This window comes from Chrysochloris asiatica, unplaced genomic scaffold, assembly GCF_000296735.1.
Source record: "Chrysochloris asiatica unplaced genomic scaffold, ChrAsi1.0 scaffold00009, whole genome shotgun sequence".
In the NCBI taxonomy this organism is placed as follows: Eukaryota; Metazoa; Chordata; class Mammalia; order Afrosoricida; family Chrysochloridae; genus Chrysochloris; species Chrysochloris asiatica.
In genome coordinates, this window is record NW_006408527.1 from 7,039,940 (window position 1) to 7,057,736 (window position 17,797).

At 37.6% G+C, this 17,797-nt stretch overlaps 1 protein-coding gene across 4 annotated transcripts in view; it reads left to right on the forward strand.

Moving 5' to 3' along the window:
• Window positions 1–17,797, forward strand: part of INTS7 (integrator complex subunit 7) — a 115,316-nt gene that overhangs the window by 14,124 nt on the left and 83,395 nt on the right. For all 4 annotated transcript variants that reach the window (XM_006834024.1, XM_006834025.1, XM_006834027.1 and 1 more), the window contains 4 exons: window positions 998–1,135; window positions 9,301–9,347; window positions 13,736–13,935; window positions 14,393–14,515. In XM_006834024.1, the coding sequence (XP_006834087.1) occupies window positions 998–1,135; window positions 9,301–9,347; window positions 13,736–13,935; window positions 14,393–14,515 (508 nt within the window). The remainder of the gene's footprint in view (window positions 1–997; window positions 1,136–9,300; window positions 9,348–13,735; window positions 13,936–14,392; window positions 14,516–17,797) is intronic.

Below are 17,797 nucleotides of genomic sequence, written 5' to 3' on the forward strand. Positions count from 1 at the left end.
GTCTAGATAGAGTAGCAGTTGCTATTGTCATTCCTTCACTATCTGAGTTATGAGTAGCTATTAAGGAGCTCCGGTAGCGTAGTGGTTACGAATCGGGCTGTGAGCCACAAGGTCAGCAGTTCGAAACTACCAGCGGTTCCGCGGGAGAAAGATGAGGCGGTCTGCCGTAAAGATTTACACCCTCGGAAACCCTATGTAGGGTCGCTATGAGTCGGAACCGACTCCACGGCACTTAACAACAACAACAACATGTGATATTTTACAGTCAATTGATTTTCTTTTTTTAAATCTAAATTTGTTGCTAAGTGCTGTTGAGTCAGTCCCAACTTACACAGACCCTGTGTTGGGTTTCTGAGGAGTGACTGGTGAGTTTGAACCACCGACCTTGTGGTCCAGTTTTTATCCTACAACATCACACCAGGACTCCAAGTCTGAATTTGTAGGGCAGAATTTTAATTATAAACTGCCTTGTTCACCTTTGCACATTCTAGTGTGAACCCCAGGGGGAGCCCTCCACCTTTGCTTTCTTAATGTTGAAGCCAGATTTGAAAACAGTTGTATCAGTAGTTAATGATATGAAAAAAAGGACAAGGAAGTCTTACTTTTTTTTACTTTGTGGATTGATTTAATAGAAAAAATGTTGAGCTCTTAATGCTTGGCTAAAATGAACTTTGTTATGCAGTGTTGGAAATTTGGCATTTTGATGATTTAATAATTCAAAAGATTCTTTTCTGGGCCCTCTTTGGTTCTTCAAGTTTATTTCTTTATTTTACTGACATTACATAAACAGTTGAGAAATTTCTAACTTATCAAGGTATGTGACAGTATTCAGAATTTGAATTGCTGCTATTCTTAAAAGTTAATGCTTTATTAACCTAAGATTTAGGGTATTACCTATAAACTTTAGTTTTGGTAATCTTGCTTAGCTTTGATTTTTCCTTTCTTGACCTTGAATTTATTGTGCATCTGTTCAGATTGGGTTTTTCCATTTCTCTAGGATGTTAGGAAGTCTGGCATCAATAATTCCTGAGAGGAAAAATGCTCATCATAGTATTCGTCAGAGTCTGGATTCACATGATAATGTAGAAGTTGAAGCTGCTGTTTTTGCTGCTGCAAACTTCTCTGCACAGTCAAAGTAAGCATAAACCTTGTAATAACTTGGCTTCTCAAGGTTTTTAAAAGAATAACTGCTCAATATGTAAAACACTTGTTGTCAAGTGCCGTCAAATCAGTTTTAACTCACAGCAACCCTGTATAAGGTTTTTGAGGTTATACATCTTTGTGGGAGCAGAATGCCTCCTCTCTCTCCCAAGGAGCAGATGGTGGGCTCAAGCTGGAGACGTTTTGGTTTGCAGTCCAGTGTTTATCTTACAGAGCCACTGTGCTCCTGTACAAATGCCAAGGATACAAAAATATAAATGACAAAGGTAAACATTCCAAAAAGATGTATATCATGCTGGGAAAACGCTTAAATACATATACAGAAAACATCTATGTATTTAAAAGTATAAAACACGTTGAGTTTTGAGAATAGTATCGACATAGGTTTCAGTAATTTTGGGAAACACCGCTGGGAAGAGCGAGCCTTGCCAGGTGAGCAGCCTTCGTCAAACATACATATTCCCACTACTAAATTACTGCTTTTAAACTAGAGTTGCTCACAGTTCGATTACGACAGTAACTTGAGTGGAAACCACTTTTAACATATTTAGGATACCATCTCCTTTACTATTATCCTACAAAGCAATGGCTTTGTTTTAATGAAATGTTGCCCATGTTTTTTTTTTACTGTTTTTGACTTGCCTGTTAATATTCTGTAGAAAAGTATATTATCTCCTTTACTGATAGTAAAAGCATTGTGGAAAAATTTGAAAACCCTAAACATCTGCATCTGACCAGAAACTGTATGTCTTAGACTTCATTCTAAGAAATCAGTTGATATTTACTTGCAAGGATGCATATTTACTTGCAAGTGTGACTTAAAATAGCAAAAGAAATAGATACAATTTAAATTCCAACCAATAAGGATAAGCTTAGATAAATATGATTATATAATGAGATATTGTATTAGCTTTTAGCATATATTGTAGAGACATATTTGGAAGCAAATTACTTAATAACCTGTGTAATATTCCAGGTTTATAAAAAATCTCAATCTAATCACGCCTTCAAAATTCCAGGAGTGCTCATTGAAAAAGGAGAGAAAACATTAGTCCAAATATGTTCTGTGAAATAGGGCATTGTGTGAATGTCATATATATGAGGGGGCTTCAAAAATTTTGTAGAAAATTACTCTTCTCTTTTAATTCTATTTTACATGAACTTTTTGAAGCCCATTCGTGTAGGCAGTCCTTGGATTACAAATGAGTTCCATTCCTAAATCTGTCTTCAAGTTAAATTTGTACATAAATGGTAACAGGTAATGTCAGCTAGTCATTAATGTAATGTGTCTTTCTATAAGAACCTCTTGTGGTACTGTGGGTTGATGCTGGGCTGCTTACCAAAATGTCCATGGTTCAAACCTAGCATCTGCTCCACGGGGAAAAGATGAGCGTGTCTGCTCCCATAAAGAATTACCGTCTTTGAAATCCTATATAGGGTCACTATGCATCTGAATCAACTAAGTGGCCTTGGGTGGGTGTGTTTCTATGTATAAAAAATATTAAAAGAAATACTTCAAGCTATATTAAAATATCTCTGACAATACAGTAGTGATAATAGTGTTTTGATATGCATTGAAAAGTAGTATGCAATTGTTATTTCAAACCATTGTGTGTACTTTGAGTTTTTAATATAATAAACTTTGCTGTGGTGCTATAGAGGATAAGCACTCTACTTCTTACTGCAAGGCTGGTGATTCACACCCACCAGTTGATCCTTGGAAACCTTCTGTACGGTCCCTATGAGTAAGAGCCGACTCAACAGCAACAACAGACCTTTACGGAGGTTGGGACCACGGATGTTCATGTGGTCAGATGTTGCCATAGTTAAAACAGAACACGTGATATGTGGTGCATGACTGTGCTTACTAATTTATTGCTTTAATTAATAAGTGAGGCAGTAATTAAGAAGAAATCTGAGTAAACACATGATTTCCTATTTGTGCTTTTAACTAGGCTTTCTTTTTGTGTTTTTTTTCCTTAGTTGTTGTTGTTGTTATGTGCTGTGGAGTCGGTTCCGACTCATAGCGACCCTGTACAGGGTTTCCGAGGCTGTAAATCTTTACAGGGCAGAAAGCCTCATCTTTATCCCACGAAACAGCTGGTAGTTTTGAACTCCTGACCCTGAGATTAGCAGCCCCATTTGTAGCCACTATGCTACCAGAGCTCCTTAGAGAATGCTCTAAAATCACTTTGTTGCCTAAGCGTCATCTAGTAAATAGTTAGCATCTGAGTACTGTCATCACGGTGCAGTGCTTTCTAATCTGCCCGATGAAACAGGCACTGCCAGTGGTCCCAGAAATTGTTTTCTAAATGTGCGTGATAATTTTGTAATTTAATAATTAAATTTACATCTGAAAGTCATTTTTAGTTAGATATTCTCTTCTTATATTTTTACTAGTAGCTCTGGTGGCATGCTGGTTATGAGTTGGGCTGCCAGCTTCAAGGTTGGCAGTTCGAAACTACCAGCAGTTCCATGGGAGCAAGATGCGTTCTGCTCCCTAAAGATTTACAGCCTTGGAAACCCTGTGCAGGGTGTCTAGTCGGAACTGACTCCACGGTACTTAACAACAACAACAATTTTATTTTGGAGTCCTGGTGTGGCACTTCTGAATAATGCACTGGACCACAAAGTGGGTTTGAATTGCAAGGTTGGCAGTTCAAATCCACCAGCTACGCTTCAGAAACCTTAGACAGAGTTGCTATGATTTGGAGCACCCTCAGTGGCACTTAAAAATAACAACAATTTAATTTTATCTGTGGATTTTGGTATCTATCTTGGATAGTGATTAAGACTAATAGAAACAATGTTCTTCATTTATTAAATTAACCAGTAAAAAGAATACTAAACCTATTGTCATTATGTCAATTCCACCTCAGAGCAACCCTAAAAGACAGAGTAGAACTGCCCCATAGGATTTCAAGATAAATCTTTACAGAGGCAGACTGCCACATCTTTTCTTGGTGGGTTCAAACTGCTAGCCATTTGGTTAGCAACTAAGCAAATTATTAGTTTATGTAGAGGTTTCAGTCTGATTCACTTGTACTATATGATATTTAAAATACCGAATTTTCCCAGTAGGAAAGCTTGAAGGACTAAACACAATGTGATATTAATAACTTACCTTTTTCAGATCAGTATTTACCTCCTTTCCCAGAAATAATGGCCTGGATTGAGATTGAATATCTCAGCCAGTACTGATAGATTCTGTTTTATCTTTGTTTTTCAATTTGGTATTTTATAGAAATCTCAGGATATGGCCAGATAGGATTTTGAGAATGTACTTAATCCTCTTATTCCCTTATCTACTTCCATAACCACATCTAACTTTCTCTAAAAATGTTAAGATTTTCTCATTTTAAAGACTTCATCCCTGGTTCCCAAAATAAAGAGTTGCAAGCCCAAATGCCTTCGTAGGTCAGAAGAACATTGTCAGATGTCCCCTTGTGGCTATTGTGGTGAATTGAAGAACACTTGCACTTTAAACCGAAAAAACAAACATAGCCAGTTCTGACTAAAGAGCAGCCCTGTAGGACAGAGTAGAAGTGCCCTATAGGGCAGAGTAGAAGTGTCCTGTAGAGTTTTCTAGGCGGTAATCTTCAGTAGAAACAGACTGCCTCATCTTTCTCCCACAAGAGAATGCTGATAGTCCTATGTTTACTGTGTCACCAGGGCTCCTGGCATGCGCCTTGGCACTAACCAATTGTTGCAATGCAGGAATATGCACTAGATTATTAGACCTCATCCCTCACCCTTAGGAGAATCTGGGAAATCAGATTATTATGCTGGTAATGGTGGTGGTTATATGCTGTCTAGTTGGTTCCAACTCATAGCGACCCTGAATAGAATTTCCAAGACACTAAATCTTTATAGGAGTAGAAAATTTTGTCCTGCAGAGCGACTGGTGGATTTGAACTACTGACCTTATAATTAGGAGCCCAACACTTAACCTATAATGCCTGCAAGACTCCTTGCTATTCTGCTTAGTTTTACCATATTTAAATGTTGGCATTGACAATGAAAAAGATAGTACATGACAAAAGAAAGTCTGCAGGCTTCTAATTGTAGCTTACAAGCCTCTGCAAATCTCCACTGCACTTGCAAGAAAATGGAAGTTTCAAAGGATAAAGTCAAAAAGTTTTGCAACTAGAGTTTACATACTTTACAATACATACATACAACTAGAGTTTACAATAATCTTTACAAAAAAACATGATTAGAGCAGAAATAACTGAAGTAGAGGGACTCGACAAAATCCAAAGTTGGTTCCTTGAAAAGCTTAGTATAATCCATACATCTTTAACTTTACATGCACACACTCATTCCCAACCCAACATCTTTAAACATGTCTCTAGGATCAGTGCGTGACTGAGACAAGTTCTCCCAGTAATACATTACTTTTAGATTTACTAGATTGCCTTCAAAAAAGAAAAAGGATACTTTAAAGAAAAAAGAATTTTGTGAAGATCAGCTAGCTAAAAGAACTGATCTTTCCATCAGGCTTTTAAGCAGTATTGAAGATAATGAATTTTAATCAGAGACAAGTCTTAGATTATAGTCTCATAGTCTTAGCGAGTCTATAAGAAGTAAAAAAAAAAAAATCCAATGAATAAGCAAAAAACTCTCAAGAAGGGAAAATTAAGGACCAGAATGGCTTTACTGTGAATTTCACCAAATAGTTAAAAGAATTAACACCAATCCTTCTCAAACACTTGTAAAAATTAGAAGAGGAGCAAGCTCTTTCTAGATCATAATGTAAGGCCATCATTATCCTGACACCAAAGCCAGATAAACACTCTACAGGAAAAGAAAACCATAGACCGGTTTCCCTTATGAATATACATGCAAAAATCCTCAACAATGTTCTAGCAAAATGAATCCAGCATATTAAAAGGATTGGGCCAGAACCTACTGGACAGCATGTAACACCACCAACAACAACAACACCATGGCCAGGTAGGATTTTTCTTAGGAATGCAAGAGTGGTGCAACATAGAATCATTTGGTGTAATACATTACACAAACAGAAAGAAAAAATAATGATCGTCAGAATTGATGCAGAAAAGCATTTGACAAAAATCAAACAACCCTTTCGTGACAAAAATGCTGAAAAACTAGAAATAAAAGGGAAATTCATCAACATACTAAAAGGCATTTATGAAAAGCCCACAGCTAACATCTTAAGTTACGAATCGAGCTGTGAACTTTAAGGTCAGCAGTTCGAAACTACCAGCCGTTCCGCGGGAGAAAGATGAGGCTTTCTACTCCCGAAAAGATTTACACCCTCGGAAACCCTGTACAGGGTCGCTATGGGTCGGAACTGACTCGATGGCACTTAACAACAACAACAACAACATCTTAATAGTATATAAAGCTTTCTCAGAAACAAGACAAGGATGCCTACTTTCACCTCTGCTATTCAACACTAATCATTCTAGTTAGAGTGATTAAGGGAGGGAAAAAAAGGAATAAAAGCATCCACATTGGAAAGGAAGAAGTAAAACTATCTCTGTTTGTAGGTGACATATCATATATATAAAAACCCACAAGAAAATACTATAATAAAAAAGTTGTAGGGTATTACGTTGTTGTTGTTAAGTACCATGGAGTCCGTTCCTACTCAGTGACCCTTCACAGGGTTTCCGAGGCTGCAAATCTTTATGGAAGCAGAAAGTGTCTTCTTTCTCCTGCAGAACAGCTGGTAGTTTCGAACTGCCGACCTTGAGGTTAGCAGCCTGATTCGTAACCACTATGCTATCAGAGCACGAGCATGCAGAAGTCAGTTGTGTTTGTGTATACTAGCAATAAACTACCTGAAAAGGAAATTTAAGAAAACAGTTTACGATAGTTTAAAGAATTAAATAACCTAAGGAATAAATTTAACAAGGGAGGTAAAAATTGTACATTGAAAATGACAAAACAATGCTGACTGCAAGAAGACCTAAATAAATGGAAAGACATCCGATGTTTACGGATTAAAGACTTAATATTACTAGGTATCAATGCTACCTAAAGCTGTCTACAGATTCAGTACAATCCCTATCAAAAGTCCAATATTGTTTTTGCAGAAATGGAAAAGCCAGTCCTCAAATTCATGTGGAATTGCAGCAGCTTCTAGTAGCCATAGTAATCTTGAAAAAATAAAGAAAATAGGAGGATTTACACCTCCCAATCTAAAAATCTACTGTAAACTAATCGTAACAGTGTGGTACTAATGTAAAACTAGTAGAATAGGATTGAGTGCCCAGAAATAGGCCCATGCATCTATGGGTAAGTTAAAAGTATTATTACAAGACCATAGAACTGTTGTTAAGCAGAAATATCAAAATGTGAAGTTAATTGTTATTTGGTATATTCTCCACTTAGGTCTATACACTTCTGTAAGCACTAGACTAGTAATCACAAGGTCGGTAGTTGAAACCCACCAGCCACTCTCAGAAACCCTATACAGGGTCTCTATGAGTCAGAACTGACTCAGCAACCAATAACAAAAACCTTTGTCCAACGAGTCCTGGTGGCTCTGAGGGCTAAGTAAGGTCAGTGGTTCAAACTCACTAGCCTCTCCTTGGGAGAAAGGTGAATTTCTCTGTTTCCCATAAAAAGTTATAGTCTTGGAAACCCTAAGGAATAGTTCTCTGTCTGATAGGGTCACCATGTATTAGAATCAACTAGATGGCAATGGGGTTGGTGGTGGGTTAGAACCTGTTCCCCAAATACCTTGTCAAAATGGTAAGTTTGGGCATCCTCAAGGAACTTAAATCATTTCCTTTTAAACATTCTTTGAGTTTGGTAAACAAAAGAAGTCTGAAGGAGCAAGATCAGGGCTGTAGAGTGAGTGACTGGGATAAAGTTTCCCAACAGAATTCTTTTTTTTAATGTTTTATTGTGCATTATATGATAGTTTACATGAAAGAACTTTAGTTTTACATTCTTTCCATCGTATATCATTTCATTGCCATGGTTCCAATCCCCTTCATGTATCATCAACCAACGAAAGGGTATATCCTAGAAACACCCCCACTCCCACCCCCCCCAGTCTTCGGCCCACAGGCCCTCTCCCTCTCTGGATCCTAAGTCCCCAGCCACTTCATCACTCCATGTCATTGTCTCTGTCTCCATCTCAGGGATCTCTGGTTCTCTGGGTAGGGTCCCACTCTCGGCTCTGCTCCATTGATGGTCCTAGAGACCTCCGCTCCTAGACTGGAGAAATAATCGCTCCCTTCCTTGCTACAAAACGTTTACCTTTGCACTTCCAATCCTCATAATCAGTCCCAACAAAATTCTTAAAAGATAGTCCTTGCTGTCCTTGAAGGACGATCATGTACATTGTTACATGGGGAAAAAATTCCTTGGTGTAACTCTCCTGGCCTTTCTGTCACCATTGCAGTTTATAACTTTCTTAAAACTTCTTCCTAAGAACCCCTTATGATTGTCCTATGTTCTTCAAGAAAATCTATCAAACACAGACTCCATAACCTTGTGGGCTGAGAGAACTTGTCTGCAGACATCCACTGATCACAGAGACATGTTTAAACCTGTTTTGTTGGGAATAAACCCATGCAAGTCTGAGTTGGAACCCTAGTAGCAGTATTTACTGATTTACTCATATTTTACTACAAAAAATTTTTTTAAATAACCAACCAAACATGGCTCATTTTAAGTAGTTTGCCTTTTAGTAGCCTTGTGCTACTTCATACCCACTCTATTTTTCTGAATGCAGACTATTAGAAATAGATTTTATTGCTCATATTATCAGAATTTGTAGTTAAATGTTTTTCTAACAAAGTACAAGGGAGCTTCCAAAAGTTCATGGAAATTTTTATTATCTCTTAGTTCCATTTTCCCACAAACTTTTTGAAGCTCCTCATATACCTTAAAGCATTGTTCTGAAGATAATGATTATGAGTCGTTCAGAAAATGTCACTAAGTGAGGCAAATTGCCATACAAATTGGGGCCTCTTTCCTTAAGTGCCATGTGAGACTGATCATGAGCCCACTTAGTGGTGGGAGTTTTGTTTTGAGTGTGTTTCTTATTTCTCTCCCCATAAAAACAACTGAACTCTAAAATAGTACTTATGTTTTTTCCCCCCAAGTCCTTAGAAACTTAATCAGATTCTTTACTTTTCTCTCTCTCCAAAGGGATTTTGCTGTAGGAATCTGTAACAAAATCAGTGAAATGATTCAAGGTATGTATGCTTCATTTATAATTAGGAAGTAGCTTGAATGGATTTATATTAATAATTCCTAATGTTTTGTTATGGAGTCCTGATATGGTGCTTGGGTTAATGTGCTGGACACTGCAGACACTGCAAGATCAGTTTGATCTGCAAGTTCTGCAGTTCAAATCACCAGCTGCTCCTTGGAAACCCTATGCAGGGTCACTGTGAGTTGGAACCAACTTGATGGCCCTTAACAACAACATTGTTGATTAAGTGCTTGCTGTTTGTTAGATAGTATTCCTTTATCCATTCATTTATTCGAATGATAGTATTTATTAAGCATTATGTATATTCCAGGGGAAAAAGGCCTAGTCCTCTGATTCAGAAAAATAAGTTATTGACAACTCTTTGGAAGCACAGTTCTGCTCTAACACATAAACGGTTTTCATGATTTGGAATTGATGCTAAGGCAACTATTTGTTTTTTTTTAATGCCAGAACTGTTCTAGGTGCTGAGGATACAGTAGTGCTGTCAAGTCAATTTCAACTCATAGTGACCCTGTGTAGGGTTCCAAGGAGCAGCTGGTGGGTTTGAACTACTGAACTTGTGGTTAGCAGTCAAGTGTTTATCCTACTACACCACCAAAGTCACACAGCTACTAAGTGGCAGAGTTGTATTCTTTTCTTTTCATATGTATTTTCTTGTTTTGCCTTCCTTTTCAGCCAAGTTAATATGTGGCAGTTTGACTTTAAGGTCCATGCCCTTAACAGGCTGTACTGCCTTTCTTAGGCCATGTCTTTCTTATGCTAATTATATTTTAATTGTATTTCCATTTAAAACCAAAGAAACCTCACTTCACATACCTGATAAAAATTACTTAAAGGTCAACATACAGTGTTTGAGCTTTTGTTCTATTCCTCTTTGTTTATTTTTTCCTGTTCTTACAACCAAAAAAGAGCTTTCCTGCATTTCAGGGTGAAAGCATCACTCATTCATTGAGCAGGTTTTATTGATTGCCTCCTTTCTCAGATAAGATCTTAGCAGGAAACAGATGCCACACTTCAGTTAAGATAATTCAACGAAAGTCTAAAAGGATGCCATTTACAGAACTGTAGGCAGCATAAACTATAGTGGATAGTGCAGTTTCTGAGTCTGGTAATACCTCTTAACACCCCTGCAGGGTGATACAGAAGCTCAGAGAGGTTAGATAACTTGTCTAAGCGCAGAACTAGTAAGTTCAAACCCAGTAATCTAGCTCTGGAAGCCATACTATTAACTGCTATGCAGTCTGCCTCTCAGTTTTGAAAAGTTGTGATGATGCTGTGCCGTCTGGTCAGTTCTGACTCATAATGACCCTGTACAGGGTTTCTGAGGCTGTGAATCTTTACAGGAGCCTAAAGCTTCTTTTTCCTGTGAAGCAGCTAGTGGATTCGAACTGCTAACCTTGTGGTTACCAGTCCAACACATAACCTAATTCGTAACCCACTATGCTACTAGAGCTCCTGAAAAGTGTCTTAGATTATTTATTTATTTAAAAAGGAATCCTTAATCTTGGTGAGAATATTTTCAGTGGGTTGATGGGGCAGTGGTCTAGTTGAAGTCTATAAAGAGGAGGGAAAGAAAGATAAGAGTATGGTGTATTTAAATACTGTTGGGAAGGAGCCAGGAGAAGATGGGAATAATGTATGAAACAGTTTCTGTGAACTCAGTAGGAACCAGACATATCAAGAGCCATATAGTGCAGGATATGCTAAAGCATTCTGGTCTGAAAATTCACATAGGAAGCCAGGTTCATTTGCTGAGCATAAAGGAGAAACTGGTGAAATTAGAGGTTCAAGAGAGTGGAGGTTTGGAATAGCCATTTTGAGAATGGGAGAGATTACCTAAAGAGAGACCTATGAGGATTGGTGAGCAGCAATGAGAATCCTATTATGGTTAAAGACTATAAACATATGGGTATTATTTGATAGCCCATTTCACATACCACCAATGTTGCCATCTCTCCAATCTTATCTTCTCCCCACAATTCTGGAAGCACATGTTCAACTACCTATTGCACTTCTTCACATGTGTGTCTCATGCTGTATTGTTGTTAAGTGCTGTCAAGGCTGTTCCGGCTCTTAGCAACCCTATGTAGTGTTTCCAGGGAGCGACTTAGGGTTTGAACTGTCACCCTCATGGTTAGCAGTTCAGTGCTTATCCTTACAGTGCCACATAGGCATCTCAGATTTTATAGGGCCCAAACAGAACACCAGATCTGCTTTTATGGCAGTCTTCAGCTCAGTAAATGACACCACCACATACCCAGTTACTAAAGCTAATAAGATACTCAAGAAAATAGATCTGGATATCCCAACATTATTCTTGAGTGTCTTTTCTTCTCCTGCTGCATCCATTCTATCTATCCATCAGCAAATCCAGTTGACTCTGCACCCGAAGTATTCCTACTTCTGTCAGCTCTGTCTTACTAACCCCATAGTTCAAGTCATAATCATCTCATGTGGTTTATTGTACTGACCTCTTAGTCTTTTGTTACTCGTCTAGCACCTCTTCAGATAGCAGCTAACGATCTTTTAAAATGACAAATCAGATCATAACATCCTTAGTTTAAAACTATCCACTGATTTCCATTTCCATTTAACGTATGAAAACCATAAACTTATTACCTGCACTTACCATACCTACAGCGCCACACCAGTGTTCTGCTTTTAAGGTAACAGTTAAGTTGATTTGTATTTACTTTTCCTATTTGATTTTCTCTTAATTTGGAAGTTCTGTAACTACATTATTCCCTCTTTTTACTTTAAAGTTTTTGTTACAACTGTATCTCTGATTCTGTGTCTTTAGTCTCATACGTCTATTTTACTTTTCATACTTTGGAGTTCTGGTGTGGTGTGCTGCAAGATAATGCACTGAACCACATGGTCAGTTTGAATTTCAAGTTCGGCAGTTCAAATTCATCAGCTGCTCCTTGGAAATATATAGGATCGCTATGAGTCAGAACCATCTTGACAGCACTTAACAACAAAAACAACATATCTGGGTTGAGTCTAAATGTTACTGTCATATTGCTGTCTTGGGTTGTTGTCTGCTGTTGTTAGTTCTCTGTCTGAAGAACTCCCTCTAGTAATTTTTGTAAGGTTGGTACGGTTTTTACAAATTCTTCCAACTTCTGTTTTTCTGAAAATAACCTAATTTTGCCATTATACTTGATGTACAGTTTAGCCGGATACATAATTCTTGCTGGGCAATTTGTTTCTTTCAGAGTCTCATTTATGTCATTCCATTGTTTTCTTGCCTGCATGATTTCTGCTTAGAAATCAGAACTTAGTTATATTTTCCTTTGTAGGTAACTTTACGTTTTTCCTGAGCTGCTCACAGGATTCTTTCCTTGTTTTTGGTTTTGAACAGTTTGATTATGATATGCCTTGGTGATTTTCTTTGGTGTCTGTGTTGTTTGGAGTTTGTTCAATTTCTTGAATGGCTATCTTCTTGTTTTTCATGTTAGGGAGGTTTTCTTCCAGTAACTTTTGGACAATTTTCTCTGTTTTGTCTCTTTCTGTTCTAGGATTCTTATCACACATAACTTACTCCTCTTGGTAGTGTCCCACATAAGTATTGGATTTTTTTTGTTCTTTTTATGATCGCTTTTCTGATTGTTGCTCTAGTAAATGAATATTGAGAGATTTTTCTTAAGTTCCTTAAATCAACTTTCCATTGATCTGATTCAATTTGATGGCAGTGGGTTAGTTTTTGGTTTTTATAGGTGTAGTCATTGATAGGAGTCACTGAACTGCAAAGTTGGTTTGAACTGCAAGCTTGGGGTTCGAACTTACTAGCTGCTCCTCAGAAAACTCTTTACAGGGTTGCTGTGGGTTGGAACTGACTCAACAGCACTTAAACAGCAAGAACAGTCAGTGATAGATTTTTCTCAAAGAATGGAAGATGTTTGAATCCAATTGAAAACTGCATTGATGAGAAAAAGGCCAGGAAAGTTGTGCCAAGGAATTTTTCTCCAACATGACTACGTATCATCCTTCAAGGATAGTAATGACTGTGCTACAAGAATTTCTGTAGGGAAACCTTACAGCCCTGGTCTTGTCTTTTTGTTGTTGTATTGTTAAATGCCATTGAGTCGGTTCCGACCTATGGAGACCCTGTATAGTGTTTCTGAGGAGCACCTGGTGAGCTTGAACCACCGACCTTGTGGTTCAAACCGACTTTGCAGTCCAGCGCATTAACCCACAGTGACACACCAAGACCCCCGTCTCCTTATCTTTTATGTTTTAGACCTAATATTAGCATGCTATTTGTTTTTTAAGTGAGCATTTTGCTAGCTCAATCAGATCATTTAAATCTGAAATATAATTGAGGATGAAGATGAGAAATCTCTAAGCATTCTTTTTTGTATCTAGGCTTAGCCACCCCAGTAGACTTGAAGCTGAAATTGATTCCCATCCTACAACACATGCACCATGATGCAATCCTGGCTTCCAGTGCTCGCCAGCTTTTACAGCAGCTGGTCACATCCTATCCTTCTACCAAGATGGTGATTGTTTCTCTACATACTTTCACCCTGCTTGCAGCTTCATCTTTAGTTGATACCCCTAAACAGGTAATTTCAATTTTCCTCTCTGAACTGCTTTTTCTCTAATAAAGTTACATATTAAGTATATGATTAAAATAAGCAACTTAACTTTTGATAGCTAGCATTAATTAAGGTTCCTTTCTCTGATAAAGATTATTTAAATGTGTTTTTGGTTCTCTATATTCACAGTACTTATTCCTGGGAAAATGGGGTGTCAGGTATGAAGTTGGCAGTAAAGAAAAGAAGGAAGAATGAATTGTTAAATGCCAAGAGCTGTGCTAGAACATTGAAAATTAAATGACAGTATCTTATATGCAGGAGGGGAAAGAAGCCCAAATATGCTCATATGGACACATAGCTAAAAAGTGTCATGGCTATGATTTACAACTAGCCTTGAGTAAAATAGTTGCACTAAACTGGACTAAATCTTTAATGACGATTTTGGTGACAGCATTGTTCATGAAGTGACTTGTTTCTTATATAGATCCAGCTTCTGTTGCAGTACTTGAAGAATGATCCCAGGAAAGCAGTCAAGAGACTTGCTATTCAAGATCTGAAATTACTTGCCAATAAAACACCACATACTTGGAGTAAGGAGAATATTCAGGTATGTTCAACAGTGAACTTTAATATTTTAAATACAGAAATAATATAATAAAACATTTTGATAGAGTAAATTATTTAGCCTTACATTTTATGTCATCTTTTATTACTTTTCTAAATGGTTGAATATGAAAAATGTCTAATTTGAATCCTTCAGTCTTTGTGTTAGTGAATTTGACTTGCCTTTCCATTTCTTGTTAATTTTTCCCTAACTGCACTGAGGCTAGTTTAGAAGTCCAATTAAATTGTATTTTATTTCTTCCTCCTTTAGTCAATTTAGGGAGAATAATTTTAAGTGCTAATTATAATTATAGTTATAATTAAAGGAGTTCTGGTAGCGTATCAGGCTGCGAACCGCAAGGTCAGCAGTTTGAAACTGCCAGCTGCTCCGCAGGAGAAAGATGTAGTGTTCTGCTCCTGTAAAGATTAGCAGCCTTGGAAACCCTGTGCAGGGTCGCTATGAGTTGGAACCGACTCCATGGCACATAACAACAACAACAACAATTATAATTAATTAGGAGTCCTGGTGTGGCACTATGAGATAAACCACCAAGCCACACGGTCGGTTTGAACCACAAGGTCGGCATTTCAAACTCAGCAGCTGCACCTTGGAAACCCTATACAGAGTCGCTATGAGTCAGAAGCAACTCCACAGCATATAATAACAGCAAACAACAAATAATTATGGAAAAGGTACTGGCTAGAACTTCTTGTAGTATAGTTCTCTTTTTTATGCAGAGCAAAAAACAGTCAAGTTTTCGATTGTAAATACACGAGCAGAGCAGACCTTTTATTCTCTATACGGTTACTGTAATGTTGTTAGGTACTATGGCTTTGGCTCAGGGATTTTATGTACAACCTGCACAACCAAATGAAGCATAGCTTGCTCTTGCACCATGCTATTTCTTAGGCTAAATTAATGTTTTGGTTTTTTGTTTTCCTCAAAAGGATGTTGTTTGCTTTCCCTCACTGTTAATGGATACAATACTTTGTAAACCAAGTTCTTTAAAGGGAAATGAAGGATTGTTAGAATTAACTTAATTTTCATGAATTTTGTGTTTATCCTTTGGGATTATAGTAGCTCTAGTGTAACATAAAATCTTTGTATTCTACATGATAAAAATTTATTTATGTAATTTATTTTGTAATTTTTCAGCACATTTCCCTATAATGATTTGATAGTCACAGATTTCCCAAGATAAAAGATCAGTTATTACTATTTATGAGTACTGGTGTGGCGCTGTGGGTTAATGTGCTAGACTGCAAAGCCATTTGAACTGCAAGGTCGGCGGTTCAAGCTCACCAGCTGCTCCTTGGAAACCCTATACAGGGTCGCTATAGGTCGGAATCGACTCAACGGCACTCAACAACATTGCTATCTACACTTAGTAGATGAACAAATTAGGGTTCAGAGACCCTTAATAATCTCATTCTTCATTGGTTCTTGGTAATTCTTCATAAATTTTAGAGTCACCTGATCAAGTTCCACCCAAACAGCAACCACCAAAAAGCTTGTTATTTGATTAAGATTGCTCTATATAAGTTGTAAAGCAAAAATGGTATCTTTACAATATTGCTATTTCAGGTGTTTAAGTATATCTTTTAACTTATTCAGGTCAGGTCTCTTTATTATATCAGCTCAACACCGTAACAGTATATGTTTTTGCCTTAATTTGTTTTCTCTGATATTAATATAGTTGCTTCAGCTTTCTTTTGGGTGTATTTGCATGTTAGAGCATTTGCTCCCTTTTTACTTACAATCTTCTGTTTAAAAGAGTTCTTATAAAGAACACTTGATTAGACTATTTTAATCAGCCTGACAGCCTTTTTCATTTTAAAAAAGGCATATTTGGTTCATTTTCATTTATTATGATATACTCTGTGGTGGGAGTGTGTGCCATTGAGTCAGTTCCAACTTACAGAGACCCTGCTTAGGGATTCTGAGGCTATAAATATCTACAGGAGCAGAACGATTCAACTTTCTCATTCAGAACAGCTGATGGATTCTAACTGCTGACCTTAGCAATCTTGCATCTTATTTTGTACTATCTGTATGTCTCCTCTGTTCTTTCCCCCTTGTGTATGTATGGGAGTGGGGTCTTCTTCAGAAATGATTGGTTTATTTTTTACTTTATTTTTGAACTTTTTGTTGTAAATTAGGTGAGCAGATCAATTTTCCATTTAACAATTCATACATATTTTCTTTTATGATATTTATTGCAGTCCCCACAATGTAACCTCACTTATCCCACTTCCTATGTTTTCTATTTCCATTTCTCCTTCTTTCTTCACCCTTTACACCTTTGTCCTTGGGTAAATGATGCCCTTTTGATCTCAAATGGTTGAATATTCTAAGGATTGTATACTTCCCTGGTCTTACTGTTCTCTTCATAGACATGTTTATTGCTTGGCTGAACACCGAGTCATGGAGGTGAGTTTTATTTCCAGACCTGAAGGGTGACTAAAGGTCACAGTCTCGGGTGCCACATTGTGAAATACAGCACTGGACCACAAGGTCAGTTTGAACACAGTTCAAGCTCACTAGCCACTCCTTGGAATCCCTGTACCGGGTCACTATGACTCGGAACTGACTCAGTGGCACTTCACAACAACAAAACATCCAGGACTTTCTTATGTGATCCTTTTCAGAGGAATTGGTAATGGTAGCTGGACCCAATCTAGTTCTGGTGTCAGCATCAAGGAAACTGGTATTCACATGATCCATTTGTGCATTTGGACTAATTGTTTCCATGCAACTTCTATTTTCATCATCTCTTCACCTCTGGATGGAGAGAGACCAATAGTTGCACTTTAGAAGGCCGCTCAGAAACTGTGAAGACCCTAGTTACTATTCACCAAAGTAGGATATTCACTTGTCTGTCAGTTTGTTGCATTGTGGTAGCTTGCATATTGATGTGATGCTAGAAGCTATACCCTGGCTATTTGAAAGTTGACAGGGTGACCTATGGTGGACAGTTATCAACTGAGCCAACAGATTACAGACTACAGAGAACGAAAGAAAGCCTGATGCTGAATGTTTAGCCACTGGAAACCTGAATAGCAGTGAAGCACTGTCAGAACCAGAAAATTGAAGCATGATGAAGAACACCAGAATATTGTCAAATACAGTGCCGGAAGATGAACCTTTCAGCTTAGAAGGCATTCAAAATACAACTGGGAATCCAACATACATTCCTGATAAAAACACTCAACAAAATAGGAATTGAAGGAAAATTCCTCAACATAATAAAGAGCATATATACAAAGCCAACAGCCTTTATTACTC